We start from the raw sequence: 15,637 nt of genomic DNA, 5'->3' as shown, positions 1-15,637 counted from the left end.
AAATCCTTGTAATCTTCTTTTCAATTGACATAAAAGTCACACATTGTGAATGCACCGATAGAGCTCAAGCACCTGCACAGGTGTGTAGGCATATTGGGAAGGAAAACCTGAGACATTTGCAGTCTTTGGCTCATTTCTGAAGGGCTGAGGTATACAGAGAGGGCATTCAAAAATCAGGTATGCAAACATGAACACAGATCTGGCAACCAGGACACAAAGACCATATACAAACACATCCCTTTTTCCCCAAATGAAAACTCTGGGTTTGGAAAAAGATCACCACAGACAAACCCTGGTAGCCTCTGCTTGTCCAGCAAAGACTGGGATAAGCAACTGTGTTTTTATAACTGTGTCTTTGAAACATTCAATAGATAGACTGCTGCCAAACCTCATTTGGACTGAATACACATCCTGCCAGATTTGAAAGAAAATAAAATTGAAACAGGGTCATGCTGTATCTAATATGAAGTAGGAAACACCGCTGCAGAAAATGTTTGTAAACAAGTCCTTTTGTCACTCAAATGTCAGTATGTTCATTGCTCACCTCCAGTCACACCTTACCTTGAATTAGAAACAGCCAGTGCATGAATCAGACCGAGCAAAGAACAACAGATTTTGAGGAGGAAACAAACATACAACACACAGACAATTTCTGAGTGTCCTATCCAGGAAGCACAGAGGGAAGTATGATGGGGTATGTCTTTTGCAAAAATATTAACTGCTTTTTTTCCCCTCTAATATATTTCAATTTTTATCCCAAAATTACAATCCTTTTTTTTTTTTTTTTTTTTTGCTTATTATTTTATCTCTCCCAAAAATCATGAAGTCTCAGATTGAAAAATAACTTCTTCAAAACTTGCAGACATGTTTGTGTGCCTTCTCCTTCAGGCAGAAAGGGGGCTAAACACAAGTCAACAGCCAGGACAAGAGCAATATTGCAGAGATGGCACATTGGGAACTAAAGAAAACATTGTCTCATACTAACATTCCTGCCTGGAAGAAGCCAAATAAAAAAGACAAAGACCTGTATTTACCTTGGGAATCTTCCTTCTCCTCTTGCCATTCTGGGAGTCTCCCAAGGAGAAGAAGGTGTCATCTGGACTGCTGGGGGTTGAGGGAGGGCTGATTTTGGATGGTGACCCAGTCCCATCACGGCTCAGTTTCCTTATGTCTGGCAGTTTGAAACTCCGACGCTCCGAGTTTTGTCGGAAAAAAATGGGTTTGGAAAGCAACTGGAAATGAAGGAGAAGGAATGAATGACCACAGTACCTCATGTACCTTTGCTTCATTGCTGTCACCACAGTAAATCCAGTGGGGTAGCCACAGCACTTAGTTGTCAAAACAAGAGTGCCCATAGATTTCTACACATGCAAGAAGCCCACCCATCTGCCTGGTTGGATCATCTTGACCATCTTAACAGCAACTTAACCATCTCATATTCATTCCAAAACCAAACACAACCTCAGGGCTTGGCCAAGAAGCCTTGCTCCAGTGTGAAAAAACATCTCCCAGGACTTGGGTAATCCAGAGGCTGGGATCGTAAACAGGACAAGGCTAACCAACCAACTGACCACAAACATTTGGGATAAGGAGCACCTAGCCAGGAGAAACAGAGAAGAAGTGAGACTGGACAAAAAGCACTGTCAGTATGGCTGTCTTTGACAGTAAGCAGAATCAAATATTTCAGAGGAGGGTACAAAAAAAGCCGTGACACACAATTATGGACACTGGTTTCCTCCTAAACTCATTAGCAAGTTCAATGGGAGTACAACAGTAGATATTTCAGTACCAGAGTAAAGTTCTTAAAGCCTCTGATCAAAAACAGTATCAGAGAGGTAGAAAGCTCACTTCCACATACTCTTCTCACCAGAAAGATGCAAACCACTTCTCACCACAAAGACTGTCAATAAGAACACTTTCTGTCATCTCCTACAGAATATCCCAGAGGTTATAACAAGGTTAAACTGCACTTTTTGTGGGCACTGTAGCTGCATTCCCAGAGGATGTTATCTATATAGCACTAAGCATGGGGGAGAGTTATCCAACCTAGTTCTGAACAAGTCACAGCAGCATTGTGACTGTGGCTGAGGCAGCACCATGATCTGCCTCCATCAACAGACACCCTCATCAGCTATTAGTCAGACCAATTAATTCACCCCAGTTAGCTCAGGAGTCTCCGGATGGTTTGGCAGAAGACGCTCAACTCACAAAAACACTTGCCACCCACAGAAAAGTCACAGGTTAAAATGAGACTGAAGATTCTCATTCTGCACTAGTGATATGAGCCACGGCTGAAAGTCTGTGCAGAACCTTTCCCCTCACTCTCTAGGCTGGGCAGGCTCTCCTGCATGATGCACTTGGTGGTTTTAAACACATTAGTTGCCAAGAGAGCTGCAGCACTTTTCTGAGTGATGCAGATCATGGCTTTCAGATGCCAAAGCACTGTAGTGTAACATGATTACTCCCGTTCAGCTCTCTCCTGCTGGGAACCATACCTATGGTGAAAGGCATTCCCATGCAACACTGCAGTCCCTTTTTGATAGCACATGTGGGAAATCAGGGCACACAGGTGATTATAAAGCTCTCTGAGGGAAATCAACTCCATCCTGACACTCATATACATAGACCCTTGCTGCTCCAGATCTAACTAGCAGCAAGGAGAATGGATTGAGAACCACAGAACAATTTTCACTTTAAAGGGTTGAATTATCCAAAGAAACCTTAGGTGCTGATTAAGCTGGTTGAAAAAGAGCAACACGTCAAGAAACACTGCACATAAAACTTCTAAAAATGTTGGATAACAGCTTTAATAATAGTTGCAACTTGGAAAGCATGGGAAAGCCCTTTGGTTAGGAAAGCTGTGTTTAGATCCCTGCTATCCACTCTGAGCTCAGCTGTTGCCAAGATGACTTCGCCTGTCATGCTGTCCCTGCTGTTACAGGCTTGGACTATCTAAACAGACAACATGAATCCACCAAAACAACCTGGGAGGCTGAGAGCAGGGATGGCCTTGGTAAGCCCTGAGCTCTGAGCAAGAGCTGCCAACCAAAGTTTTACCTCTTCTGTTGGTTGCACAGACAAGGAGGAAAACAGCGCCAGGCCGTGCGCTGGGTTGTGGTGGGAACACCCTTCTAATGTTGGCCCTCTACCCCAGGGACTGGCATTGCATTACTTACCAGCAACTCATCTCATCACAAGAGAGCAAAAAATGCATCCTAAGGGAGGGGCTGCAGAGGCACCTTGGCATCAGCATGGGCAGACTGCCCACTGACACTGAGCCAACACTACTGCAGGGCCCAAGCACTTAAATGCCCTCTTTGAGGGGAGGAAGGTTTTCCCACCCTTACAGGGAAGGCAATCCTGGAGAGAAAAAGAAGTGAAAGCCAGCAAACCATTTGGATAAGGGAAAGCTGGGGTTTTCTTTACTTCGCTAAAGGACAATCTCACTGCACTCTGTGGTAAAAGACAAAGGAAAAAACCCTGACATGATGGAAGTGTCCACTTTTTCCACACAGGACCTGGATTTCACCCAAAATCTACTGGAGCAGGAGAGGTAGCCACTTGAACCAAAAGTACCTTAGTGGGAGTCCCAGGTACAGAAGAGGTGGGGGATGCTGGGAAGGTCAGGACACATTTCTTCCCCAAACAGCGGCTGTTGGTCTCAATGTCTTCGTAAGGGTTTTCCTTTGATGGTGGATCTGCCGCAAAAAGCCACAAGCAAGAGACTGTAAGTGCAGAAAATCTTTGAGGTTTGCCATAAAAATCTGTTTGGGGATCTGCTGGCCTTCTCCCACCTCCCACATCAGACATAAAGACCTGTTCTCAAGCATTCCTACAATTGCTTCATTCTCTCCATAGCCCTAGAAGTCCAGCTGCTTGCTGGACAGTGTCCAAACCCTGACACAGGCACATGCAGCCATAGAAACATATCACAGATACTACATATGGAAAAGACCAAGCAAGTCCTCAAGTTCATTTTCCCCTCTCCAGAAGAGCTGTGAGGTTCTCATGCACACTGGTAAATAATTATATTTCCTTCTTTCCACTCTTCTGCTTAGAATTGCCCAAATGAAACTCAGAGCTGAAGGCTAACATAAAGGCTCTCTCTCCTCTGTTTAAGCTTCACATTTAGGGGGAGTTAAACACCCTTATACCCTCTAAAGTGATAACCTCTGGTCATCACTTACTTGGGGCTGAAGCAATGCACTGCTCTTGGGCTTACTGAAGAAAGATTTAATCCACTCTCTGAACATGGATGTCTATCATACAACACGGGTTTTCAAACACATCTACCAATCATGGGTGCTTCAATCTCACATGCTGCATTTCAGAAAGAGGGAATGGCCATTCAGTACTGAAAATATACTTCAGCTGTCATGTAACTGGGTAGATTGGAGAAAAAAGAACAAGCTTGAGTTCTGCTGCCTGGCCCATCCTCAAACTGCTAGGCATGTCCAATCAACTTCAGTCTAGAATAAAGAGCACTGTTTCCCTCCTTTTGACAAATAAACCTTGTCATTCATGTGCCTGGCACAATATTCCAGGTAAGCAATGGAACAGGTGAAAAGATGGTGCATGAAGGAAATATGTATGACTTGTTGAGAAATGGAATAATTATCTCAACAGCTAAACCCTCCCTAAATCAGACATATGAATGTGTGTGCTTGCACGCCCTTTTGGACACACATGATTATCTGAGGGTCAGCACTAAAGTCCTGTGGTTGAAGTCTTGGTTCCCCCTCCGTTGGTGTGATTTTCACATCTTGTTTGTTTTGTGGATTAAACTTGTCTGTGGTCTTGTGAAAAACAAAACTGCAGCTTTTTTTGAGTTACCCCTGTCCACTCCTTTTCCCAAGCTTCTATGGTAACACCACCAGGATCACAGGAACCAATTAAAGATCACTGACTCCAGGCAAAGCCTAGACATGCAGCAAGAAAACTAAAAAACAAACATACTCTATTAGCTGACAATTACCCATAACTTTGTTTTCTTCTAATCTTTGTAACTGAAAGCTGGAGGGGAGAGGAATTTCAGGCTGGTGTTTGAGTTCCCTGCAAGCTTGGGACACAGGGGTGTTCTTGTGTTTGAATAGACGGATTTGCCTTTACAACCACTCTGTAACGCTATCCATGTTATTCCAGCTGACAAGGTGACCCTTACTCAGTGGTTTCTGAGACCTCCCATCATGCCCCAACATAAAGCCCCCCCAGCAGCTGCTCGGAAACTCCCTGTTCCTTTGGCCCTCCAAATAAAGAGAAGAAGAAAAGCAAACACAAGGCCCTTAGCCCCAGAAATGAGGCCGACAGCTTCAAAAATGTCAAAAAGGATGGATTGGAACTACCTTGTCTGCCATCAGTCCCAAAGGAACACAATTCCCTTCAGAGACCTTTCTCATCAAGTATGATCAGATTTTATTCATATCAAAATAATAGTGCCTGGCCTCTTCCTGAGAAAGAGCAGCTCCTCCCATGCTGAACAACACAGACCACCTTTGTAGGATTTCAGCTGCACGGCAAGAGCCGATGCACCCATTCTTCCCATTCTGTTGAACTCAGCCAAGAGCCTACAGCTACGAAAACTCGTTAAGGCTTTTTCAAGAGGGAGGCTTCTGTTCTATGTTCCATCAAAGGCCATTAAAAAACACCATCTCAATTTCAAAGATTGTGGGACTTAGCTTCATAATTGCAATGGCACCTGAAGCCATACACAATCCTATTCCTGAGCTGTGGAACTGACTGCAAGGCTATGTTTTCAGACTGTTCGCATTATCTCAGCAGTGACAAGCTCACAATGGACAGATCAGAGCTGTGAGAATTAATCGATGGGACAAAAGGAAGGCAGAGGAGAGAAACCAGCAAAAAATAAAAGCTGTTTCCCACATGCCTCAGGTTCATCTTTGAAGTTGATGAGTTTTGAAATATTCCGTCCGTTTTTCTTATTACTTGCCAATAATCTGCGTAAAATGTGTCCCGGTTTACATTCAGATAATAAACACACTTTATTCAGCACCTCTGGTGAATGCTGGTTGACCATGAGTCTCAGTGATTCAGCATTAGCAGCTGACTTCCCTTCCCTGTCCAAAGTTCCTACCCAGGATGTCCTCATAGACGTTCTCCTCAGATAAAGTGCGTGTGAGGGCCAGCTTGGTCTGCGCGTACCAATCCACCCGGCCGTTCTCAGACGATGACTGCAGCAAGTCTTCAAACTCATAGGACTTCCTGCACCATTGATGGGAGAGGAGAAGGAGCAGAGCGACACAGTTAACCAACATTTGTAACCAAATTACAGCTAATTCACTTCTCCAGCATGCCACGCAGCTGGCAAAGTTATTGAGATGAGAACGTTTCACAGCCTCATCCCATATAAAGCGTGGAAAAGCACTTGGTTTTTTAACAGCCACACAAATAAAGGCAATTTGGGGATGCCATAGATAAGCTGGGTTGTCATAGCAATAGTACACTGTGAAGATGCAAGTGTTAAGTGACACATCCTGTGACACTGCACAGAACTTGAGGCCATGAGAGATCCCATTTACAGCACAGATCCCACCCTTGACAGGAATACGGGGGGCCCAAAATCAGCAATCTGAGCGGCACAGGAAAACAATATTTGCATGCAGGATGGTAAAAAAGGTAAAACCAGTTAAGTGTCCTCCACGAACAAACCTAAAGTTTTGATTTCCTTTCTGCAACCTAGCCAGGAATTTTCAGGTGACAGTTTATACAGAGGGCAATAGAAAAGCTGTGTATTTTATGTTCCCCATCCCAAAAATGTGCAGCAATCATGTGGGAGGGAAGAAAAGGTAAGAAAGCACTCCAGAAGAATATATACATGCCAGCTTCAGTTAGAGGAATAGGTTTACTACAAACTGTGAAAATGCTGTGGTAGAGCCTAGAGATTATCATTCCAGACTCTGTTCCAGACCAGCTGTGGTCATTTTGTAATTAAATAGATTTTCTGCTAAAAAAAACCAAAACAAAACCCCAGATCCCTCAATCTTGGGCTTGAAGGTTAAGCCATGTAATACAGTGACCATAAAGGCCAAATCTGCTTTGACTTATCCCTTCACAGTTACCCTGAGAAGTTGTGCTGGCCACTCACACATTCTCAGAGAGAGGACTAGGTGCTGGTTATGATGGAGATTATGAATGATAGGGGAAGACTTGTCTATCTCAGAGAAAGATGGGAAGGTGGAACTCCACCTTCAAGACCAACACCTTTGTGAAACACAGCCCAAATACCTGTGGTCAGCGTTGTTCTTGTGCTTCCCACTCCAGAGCCTCCTGCTGACGGCTGATGGGGGAGGAGAGGAGGGTAGAGGAGGGGGAGGAATGGATGGCAGAGGGGGTAAGTTTCTTTTATTCCTGGCTGCTGGCACCCAGTCCTCTTCCCCCTCGTGTTTGAAAGTCCGCCGGGGCTTTGGCAGTGGGTTGATGAAGGGCTTCTTCTCTGGCACCCCTGGCTCTGTGTACACATTCTCCACTGTGCAGTGCTTGGATTTCACATGAGAAGTTCTTATCTCTTCCAGAGTCCCAAAAATTGGCTCACTGATTTCAAGGTCCATGCCAAGAAGCCTTTTGTTGAGCTCAGCCCCACATATGCTCTCATGGCCCTCGGGAGCAGCGTGCCCTTGTGCTGCCTTCTCCTGCAAGCACTGTGGGGAATAGTAAGTACCAGGCAACTGTGGCTGCAGTTCTGCTGAACCGTCTTTCAAAGCCTGCTCTAGCTTCTTGACCTGACTAAGTACTGAAAGATTCTCCTTCTGGATCTCCCACTTCCCACCTTTCACCTCCTTGCATTTTCCAGGGCTGAACTCCACTTCCTCATCCCTCTGTGCTTCCCCCTTTCGCTCTGCTGCCTGCCCTGTGCCTTTCTGAGTTCCTGCTTTCCGCTCATTCTCTTTGCTTGCCCCTTTGCACTCCAGTTCCCAGTTCACAAGTCTCTTGGCCTCCACCTTCCGAGTCACCAGTGCTTCCCCACTCGTCTTCTCAGGAACACAGGGCATCTTGAGCTCGTCTTTAACTCCTGGTTCCTCCTCTCTGCGAGGAGAAGACTGAGTTTCCTTTTTCCCTTCCCATTCCGAAATTTTGTCCTTGATGCTGAAGGACTTATTCCTCAAGCCAATTTTTCCAGGTGACCGTATATTCTGAGTACCTCCTATCTGTCTCTTGATAATTTTATTGTTTTCTTTGACATTCAGATCCACAGATGGGTCACTGATAATCATTTTAGGACTAAGCATGTTCTGCTGAAAGCAGTCTAGCCTTGGATCCAGCATCAAGTTCTCCAAGGCTCCCAGTGGGTTCTTCACCACAGAAGAAACTGGTTCAGCTTCAGGTGTTAAACCCAGGGTAAGAGAGGCAACTTCAGAACATCTCTCACTCAAAAATCCGCAAGAAGGTCTTTCTAATTCCTTCACAGCTGCTGTACTGTTATCTGGAAGCTTGATCCTACATATCAAAGACAAAAAGAGAAGAAACGTTCACCACCATTGCTCACCCTTGGTTAAGTTCATCAGCTCCTCAAGCTTTACTCATGAACCTGATAACAGCAGAGGATGCTCAAACCAAGCACTTGAGAAGGGCTTAGAGGGGATGATGCTCGGGGAAAGGTCCTTCTAGCCAGAACCCAATGCTCTCCTCTCATTACAAATAAGATGATGTTTGAAACGAAGCTTTTCTCTGCAGCAGCAGTAGGTGGCAAGTGAGAGAGGTCTTTTTTGTACATCAGACGTGCTGATGCCAATGAGAGGTTCACAAACATGCATCTCTGTGTGTGTGTGCTGAAAAAGTGCAGCAGAGTTTTGGACATCATCAGGCATTGAGCCAAGAAATGCAAAATGGACCACTTGCAAACAGTAGCAAAATTGCCGCTTGTTGAACAGAGGAGAAATCATGACCCAGCTGGCATTCCTCTAGTGCCTGCTCAGAGGATGTCTGTGCATCCATCCAAATGTTCCCCAAACACATACTGATGCACAAAGGCTGCACTTTTACCACCATCCCAGGCCACATGTGGGCTCAGGCTCCAGTGCACCGAGGCACACTCCCAAAGCCACCAGATTCAACATTCTCAGATTAAACATCTTCACTGTTTGAGTCCAAAGTGCACAAAAAATCCCCAGTATATTTAGTCTAGGGATTTCCCAGTGTGTGATAACACAGTATCAATATTGTGATATTTTACTAATATAGTAAAATTCCAGCTGAACATGCAGTTATTCCAATACAAAATGTTTCTGAACTAAAGCACTTAGCCACATCCTTGAGGTTTGTCTGGGCTTGGGAAAGAGCACCAGGACAACCCAAGGTAGTTAGTGGGATGCAAACCCATATCATTAGTCCCATTAGTTCCATTTAATCACAATCCCAACACTGAGACTCCACTAGGGAAATTGCCTCATTCACTTAAAAGTGTCAAGTGTGTCTCTTCCAGAACTTAGCATTCTTGTAAGAGAATCCATGGGGATGCCCGGTGTGCTGGCAGGCCTTGAGCTTTGTCCTGGAGTGAAGCAATGCTGGCAGCCATTGCAGACTCAGTTGTAGTGCAAATTGAACTTGGGACAGGTTTCTGAGCAGAAATGGGACCTGAGCCAGACCCAGTTCTTCCCCACCTTCACAGATATTTAGCTCCTGGCTGTCTCAGTGACACCATGCTTTGATTAAGAGCTGGCACCATGGTCTTTCCCAAGGAGCTGGGTATCACAGTGCCACTGGTGGTTGGACTGCAGAATAGAAATCAAGGTTGGACACTGGGAAAAGCCTGCAATGGGTGGGGACAGTGGGGCTTTTCTGAGGAATCTCCAAGTGTTGATGATTTCAAGTGCAGGCAGGGCAAGCATGGACAGGGATATCATCAGCGCAAATGGTCATGCCTTGGGGGAGACCTTTTCTAGCACTGTGAGTCTGGGACATTATAAGTCTGACTGGATGATACAATGCACAGCATCACAGCCCAGGATGAGACCTAGGGGTGTGCTTTAACACATGAGGAGAGAGGGACAGTGCAGAGCAGAGAGAATGTTTCCTTCCTTTGTTTTGCTTTGCGTTAGGGACAATAAACATAAGCAAAGCATCCTGGCACTGAAACATGGAAAAAGCTCTCACCTCTCAACGGACTTGCAGACAGTGCTTCCAGACTTGCTGCTCACATCGGCCGCCTTGCTAGCTGTCATCATGTCAGCACACAGCAGGGCAGCAGGTCACCTGCAGACAGACACACAGAAGAAGCGTTGCTCTGTGCTCAGTATCCTCTTTTCCTTCTACACACACACATACATATGCTTCTCCTTGGAATCCAAGAGAGGAGCTGAAGCAAGATATGAGAGCTCTCTGAGGACAACCCAGGTGTCCTCCCCTGTGAAATGGGAAGAGGGGTGATAGCATTACCCCTCAGAAGCTCAGGGAGGAGTTGACAGTTTTTGAGGGCAAAAATTGTCTTTGACTCAGCATCAGTTGCTGTACCATGACTTGAATATGGAGCACGTTTTATGAATTCTTTTATTTTTGCCAAAATCTTGGTGGATTTAGATTTTTTTTCCCCCCCTTGCAGAAGACTAAAACAAAAACAATTTTAAAACAACCTGTGTTAAGGGCACATGTCTGAAGTGGTTGCTGTGCACACAATACTGTCACAACATTTGCAGCTTGGGACAGAAAACATTTTAGACTGAGGAGACACTGCACTGAAGCCACGAGTCTTCTCCCTGGTGGGTCATGTTAGGCTGCTACTGATTTCATTTCAGAGGACAACTCCTCGTGGGGGTAAGATAAATCAGTCAAAAAAAATGAGTCATTCTGTTTGCCTCTTGATTTCTAGAATTCATGGAGTCACTATCCTTCTCTTTTGAGTACCACCACTACCCAGTTAATGCAACAGACTTCATCTTTTTTTTATTGAGCTACAGTGTTCTTGTTAAATAAAAACCAGAAAAATTACTCTGTTACTCTGCAGCACCATCTCTCCTCACTTCTCAGGGCACTCTACAGCATGGCAATGACAACAGGCTCACCATCTTGTAGGCAATACTTGGAAAATCTGAAGCCTTTCAGATCTGTCCATGGGGCTGGTCTGACAGGGGTTGCCCCACCATGCCTGGCATTTGACAACAAGACTGGGTGCCTCTTGTCATTAAAAAAAAAAAAAAAAAACACCATCACAGCAGAAGCAGTAAAAAACAAAAGGATCTCTCATTTCCACTGTGTAAGTTTTTGGGCAGAGAAAGGAAAAAAGCAGGGGGTGGGGGGAAATCGGTTTTGTTTGTTCACAGTTTTCTCTCCCTCCCTTTATTCTACACTGGCAACGTTCCTAAGGCAAGGAGTGAACTCTGGGTCAACTCAATGTGTACACACTTGGGGCAGCTCATTGCTAACCATTTAGCAGACTCTCTTTTCCCAGACAATAAACCCCCTTGGCTTCTCTTCCTCATTAGTAACTGGAACAAACACCCACTTCACTTCTAGACACAGAACAGCCTTGCAACACTGTCAGGAAAATTTACCAGCCTGAGGAACAAAATCTATTCATCCATCCGTTAACTGTTATGGATTGAAAATAATGAAAAACTAACGATAGCTTGTGGCCCTGGCCAAAGAATGACTCACCCAGGCAGCCAAAGCAGATTCCTGCAAAGCTGCAACAGAGCCTGCTCTGCACTTGGCTTACAACATGCCCAGAGCAGGGATGGTCTCTTCACTCAGCACTCATCTCGTGCCTCGCACAGCGAGGTCAGTGCCCACAGCTCCTTGGCACTGCCTCCAGCAGTAAGGAACACAGCAACACGAGTCAGCACACACACAGCCCCTGTGGCTCTGCTGAAACATGGAATGATCACTTGGGATGAGTTCTTCATAAGATCACACAATTTCTCCACCAGGAAACTCCATCTCTCGGCCTTTTCCAACAGCTCCCTAACAAACACTACCTTTAAAACAAACATCTGGGTACGAGCAAATGTGTGCTGGTGCTCAGCACAGTCACATACCTGACTCTTCCTGCAGGAGAGGCCAAAAAGAAGATAACACAGAATAAGAGGTGCATTCGTTTCTTCATTTGTAGTGGATGGGACAGACCCCATCGGTGAGCAGAAGCAAGCCATGAGGCAGCTGCTGAGTGCTGCAAGAGTCTCCTGTGAAAGGAGCACCACCACAATCATCAGAACTTGGAACCAAGGCCAGAGGGACATTTGTCCCCTCCAGGCACCACATGTGGCAGGAGTAACCAAAGCAACACATTTGCACTAGACAGATTAAAGAATGGTCCAGGAGCTCCCAAAGCTGTGACAACAGCCAGGTACCTATATACACACCCACCGCTTAGGGGACTAAAGTCATCCCTAGGGAATACACAGATGGCTGTGCCTTCACCCTGAGCAGCAAGGCACACATGGTGTTCTCAGCATCACCTAGGGGATTATTGCAGCACATTAACTGGTTCTGCTCAAAAGAGTAAATATTTATCCAAACACACCAGAAGTCATGAAGGGAAAAAAAAATCTGGAATAAAAGAGCAGAAAATAATAAGGTACCTCCCAATTACTCTAACAGTCAAATAATTTGCTTGGGGCCAATCCCAAAACCAAATGAGCTTCAAAGGTAATGAGATCATCTCTCAGGTTAATAAGGTCACCAGAAAGGACTTGTAGGCCTGACCCAGAGGCACTGCCAACACCTCACCAGAGGAAGCTGGGATGGCAGTGACAGAAAATTGCCTCCAGTAGATAGAGAAAATCTACTTTTTGTTTTCCGAGGTTTGGCTGCACAAGGCACCCAGAGCTACCATGATACTTCACTGCAAAGGGCAAGGGGAACTCTTGTTCCTCCGGACTCCCCACATCTCCGCTATGATCAGCTACACACCACCCTGACTGTGTGCTGGCTCAGGCTCTCTGTAGCACCTCTGTAGCACCTCTGTGACCTGCTATAGCTCACTAGGAGTTTCTGTCAAAGCAGTACATGGAAGGGGTCCAACACGCACACGATCTGGTACAAGGGAGGTGATGAGGTTGTGAGGACAGGAGAGAAAGGCGGAGGGAAGTGGGGAAAGAGCACAAGGGAGTGCGTGTAGGGATGGGGAAGGGAGACCTACCAGAGGCTGAGAAGTGTTATCTGAAATGCTTTGCTTTCCTGCCTCATATGCAACATGACCAGGGCCCTACCAACTGCCTAAAAGAAACAAGCAGGGCTGAGTTCATTTGGCAGGCAAACCGAGGACATACATCAAGCTGGTACTTCTTGACCGATTACTGCTTTCTCTAAAAACCACACAAAAACTTTCTACCTGCAATGGGAGGCACAGCCCCACAGCAACCCCCAGCCTGGGGCCACTGCTCCTGGCATGTACATCCTGCAGCAGGATATAAAGGCCATAAAAGGGGAGAGAAGACACTGAGCCCCATTTGGAGAACCTTGCCACTGCAATTTATTAAGTAATCCCTGCCATTGTTTGGGGGAACAAAGCAGTCATCTGATAGCATTTCAAAATTAAACTGAAAAAGGAAGGACAGGGAAGGAGGCGGGAGGAAAGAGGGAGGGGAGGGAGCTCTCAAACCTGTTGGCCAGACCCTGGGAAGGATGTGAAGTCTCCCAGCAGAAGCCTCTCGTATCTCCCACACGCACCCGGCCTCACAATTCCCAGGGCCATGTGATAGGGGCTTCCTGCTACCAAGTGAAGTGAGACCTACTCCGACCTCTCTCTTCCAAACAGAGTTCCTGCCTGCTTTGTGTTCGCAAAGAGGCGTTTGTTTACTGATCTATCATTGGCATGCAGGAAACAGCCTTGACATGAGCTGTAATCATCTGTCTCCAGCAATAGCTGTTTGGCTTTCTTCTAATTTAAGTTTTCCTCCCACCCCACCCCCTTCCCCAGTGCCCTCTTCCCCACTTCCGATCAAAACGCTTTTGGAGTACGCACATCTGGTTCGGGGCACTCACTAGATACTACGAGATGTTTCCAAAGCAACTGGCGAACAAAAAAGAGGCACGGTCCCACCCCCAAAGGGCAGACAAGTCTTTCACCTTCAGGGAGAGGAACATGCCAGCTTTGCCCACTGCACTTGGTGCAGCCACCGGACGATGACAAAAGCCAGAAGGAGCACCAAGCACCCTGTAGTCTGTATCATCAGAAACGTACACAGCCAGCACACAGGTCACATCTGGAGTCTTGCCTCCAACAAGATCAGGCAGTGATGGCAGCAAGCCTTCCAAGCCTCCCTTCTTTGCCATTTTGTTTGTGGGGAATAAACCAAACATACCTCAAAGAACCCTGCGGTTTGGGGACGGGTATTACCATTGCTGCGTGCTGGAGGCCATATCTCAAGGTTTCCTTTGCTTTGTTTACTCTGCACCTCTCACAAAAATTGGATCCAGCTCCATAATTGGATACTAGCCACACGGCTGATGCATATAAACAGTAAGGCTTCACAGCACCAGGAGCGACCTGCAGCTGGTCAAACTCTCCTCCAAGAAGAAAGACGACTCGCTGTGTTTCTCCTTGCTGCCCACAGACACTGTCTCTCCAGTTACTTTAATGAATAATTCCGAGCAGCCAGACAAAGCCTAAAAGTAACACCATTCTGCTCCAGAGCTTTACACAACAAAGGATGCAACATACAGACAGCAACGAGGAGACAACAATATATAACATATATGTATATATATATATATAAAAAGAACAGGAAGGATGCCAAGAAGACAAAACACTAACAGGAAAAACATGAGTAAGGGGAAGCCAACAGTTAAAGCCTTCAAGGCTCCCTCCCCCAGCCCTTGCTCTGTTTTAGAGCCTGTTTTCCTTTGGGGGAAGAAGCAGGCATGAGGATGCGTGCTTGTGCTCACACACACACAGAAGCCATTGCGTGGGCCCCTGCACACAGCCCCAGCACCAGGCAGCATCCCTGTTCCCAGCACAAACAGCTGCCTTCCCGAGGTCCCTGGCAGCAGTGTAACCTCAGGGAGTGAGCCCCTGCAGAGCAGGGAGGACACCAGCCAAGCAGGAACACAGCTAGAGCTGAGAAGGGCAACAAGACCCAAGAGCAGACTCTCTTGGTGAAACAAGATGCTTACAGTGGGGGAGTTACTGACTCGAGGTGCCCAGTGCCAACCCAGCAGCAAGGCAAGGATTTTCCCAAACTTGAGCTCAGGGTGTTTGACCCAAAGCTCCACAACACGTGCCATGAGCCTTCCCTTGCTGACAGCAGCAACAGTTTCTCCTCACAGGACTTTTATGAAGTCGACTTCTTTCCTCTCCCAGTCAGCCCTGTAGATGAGTGTACCCCATGGTCTGGGAGGATGGGCCACCTCCCCAGCTGCAGAGCTTCTCAGTGCACCCAGTGAAAGCATGATTCAGCTTACTCATGAGAAAAAACTTTTTTACCAAGAGAGTGACCGAGAGACTAGAGAGGTTGTGGAGGCTCTGTCCTTGGAGATACCCAAAATCCAACTGGATAATGTCCTGAGCAAGCTGCTCTATGTGACCACACTGAGCATAGGGCTGTACTTTGCCATCTCCAGAGGTACCTTCCCACCTCAGTTACTTTGCCATCCTGTGCTGGGCACTGTTAGTTTAGTGCAAGGTGACCTCTTTGCACACACCAATTGTGTCCTAGCCATGCCAGTCTCCTGTGGGCCGAGACTGAAG

At 46.3% G+C, this 15,637-nt stretch overlaps 1 protein-coding gene across 2 annotated transcripts in view; it reads right to left on the bottom strand.

Moving 5' to 3' along the window:
* The window catches only part of DENND2A (DENN domain containing 2A), a 57,133-nt gene that overhangs the window by 23,932 nt on the left and 17,564 nt on the right, over window positions 1-15,637 (bottom strand). For both annotated transcript variants that reach the window (XM_027743834.2, XM_027743836.2), the window contains exons 2-6: window positions 10,108-10,206; window positions 7,243-8,451; window positions 6,092-6,219; window positions 3,577-3,698; window positions 1,035-1,232 (exon numbers count right to left, since the gene is read on the bottom strand). In XM_027743834.2, coding sequence (XP_027599635.1) covers window positions 1,035-1,232; window positions 3,577-3,698; window positions 6,092-6,219; window positions 7,243-8,451; window positions 10,108-10,178 — 1,728 coding nt within the window. In that variant the 5' untranslated portion in view covers window positions 10,179-10,206. The remainder of the gene's footprint in view (window positions 1-1,034; window positions 1,233-3,576; window positions 3,699-6,091; window positions 6,220-7,242; window positions 8,452-10,107; window positions 10,207-15,637) is intronic.

Source organism: Pipra filicauda, unplaced genomic scaffold (assembly GCF_003945595.2).
Source record: "Pipra filicauda isolate LSUMZ 115617 unplaced genomic scaffold, ASM394559v2 scaffold2_size9829703_pilon, whole genome shotgun sequence".
In the NCBI taxonomy this organism is placed as follows: Eukaryota; Metazoa; Chordata; class Aves; order Passeriformes; family Pipridae; genus Pipra; species Pipra filicauda.
Note: the sequence above shows the minus strand (reverse complement) of the source record. Positions and strands in the feature narration are given on the sequence as shown.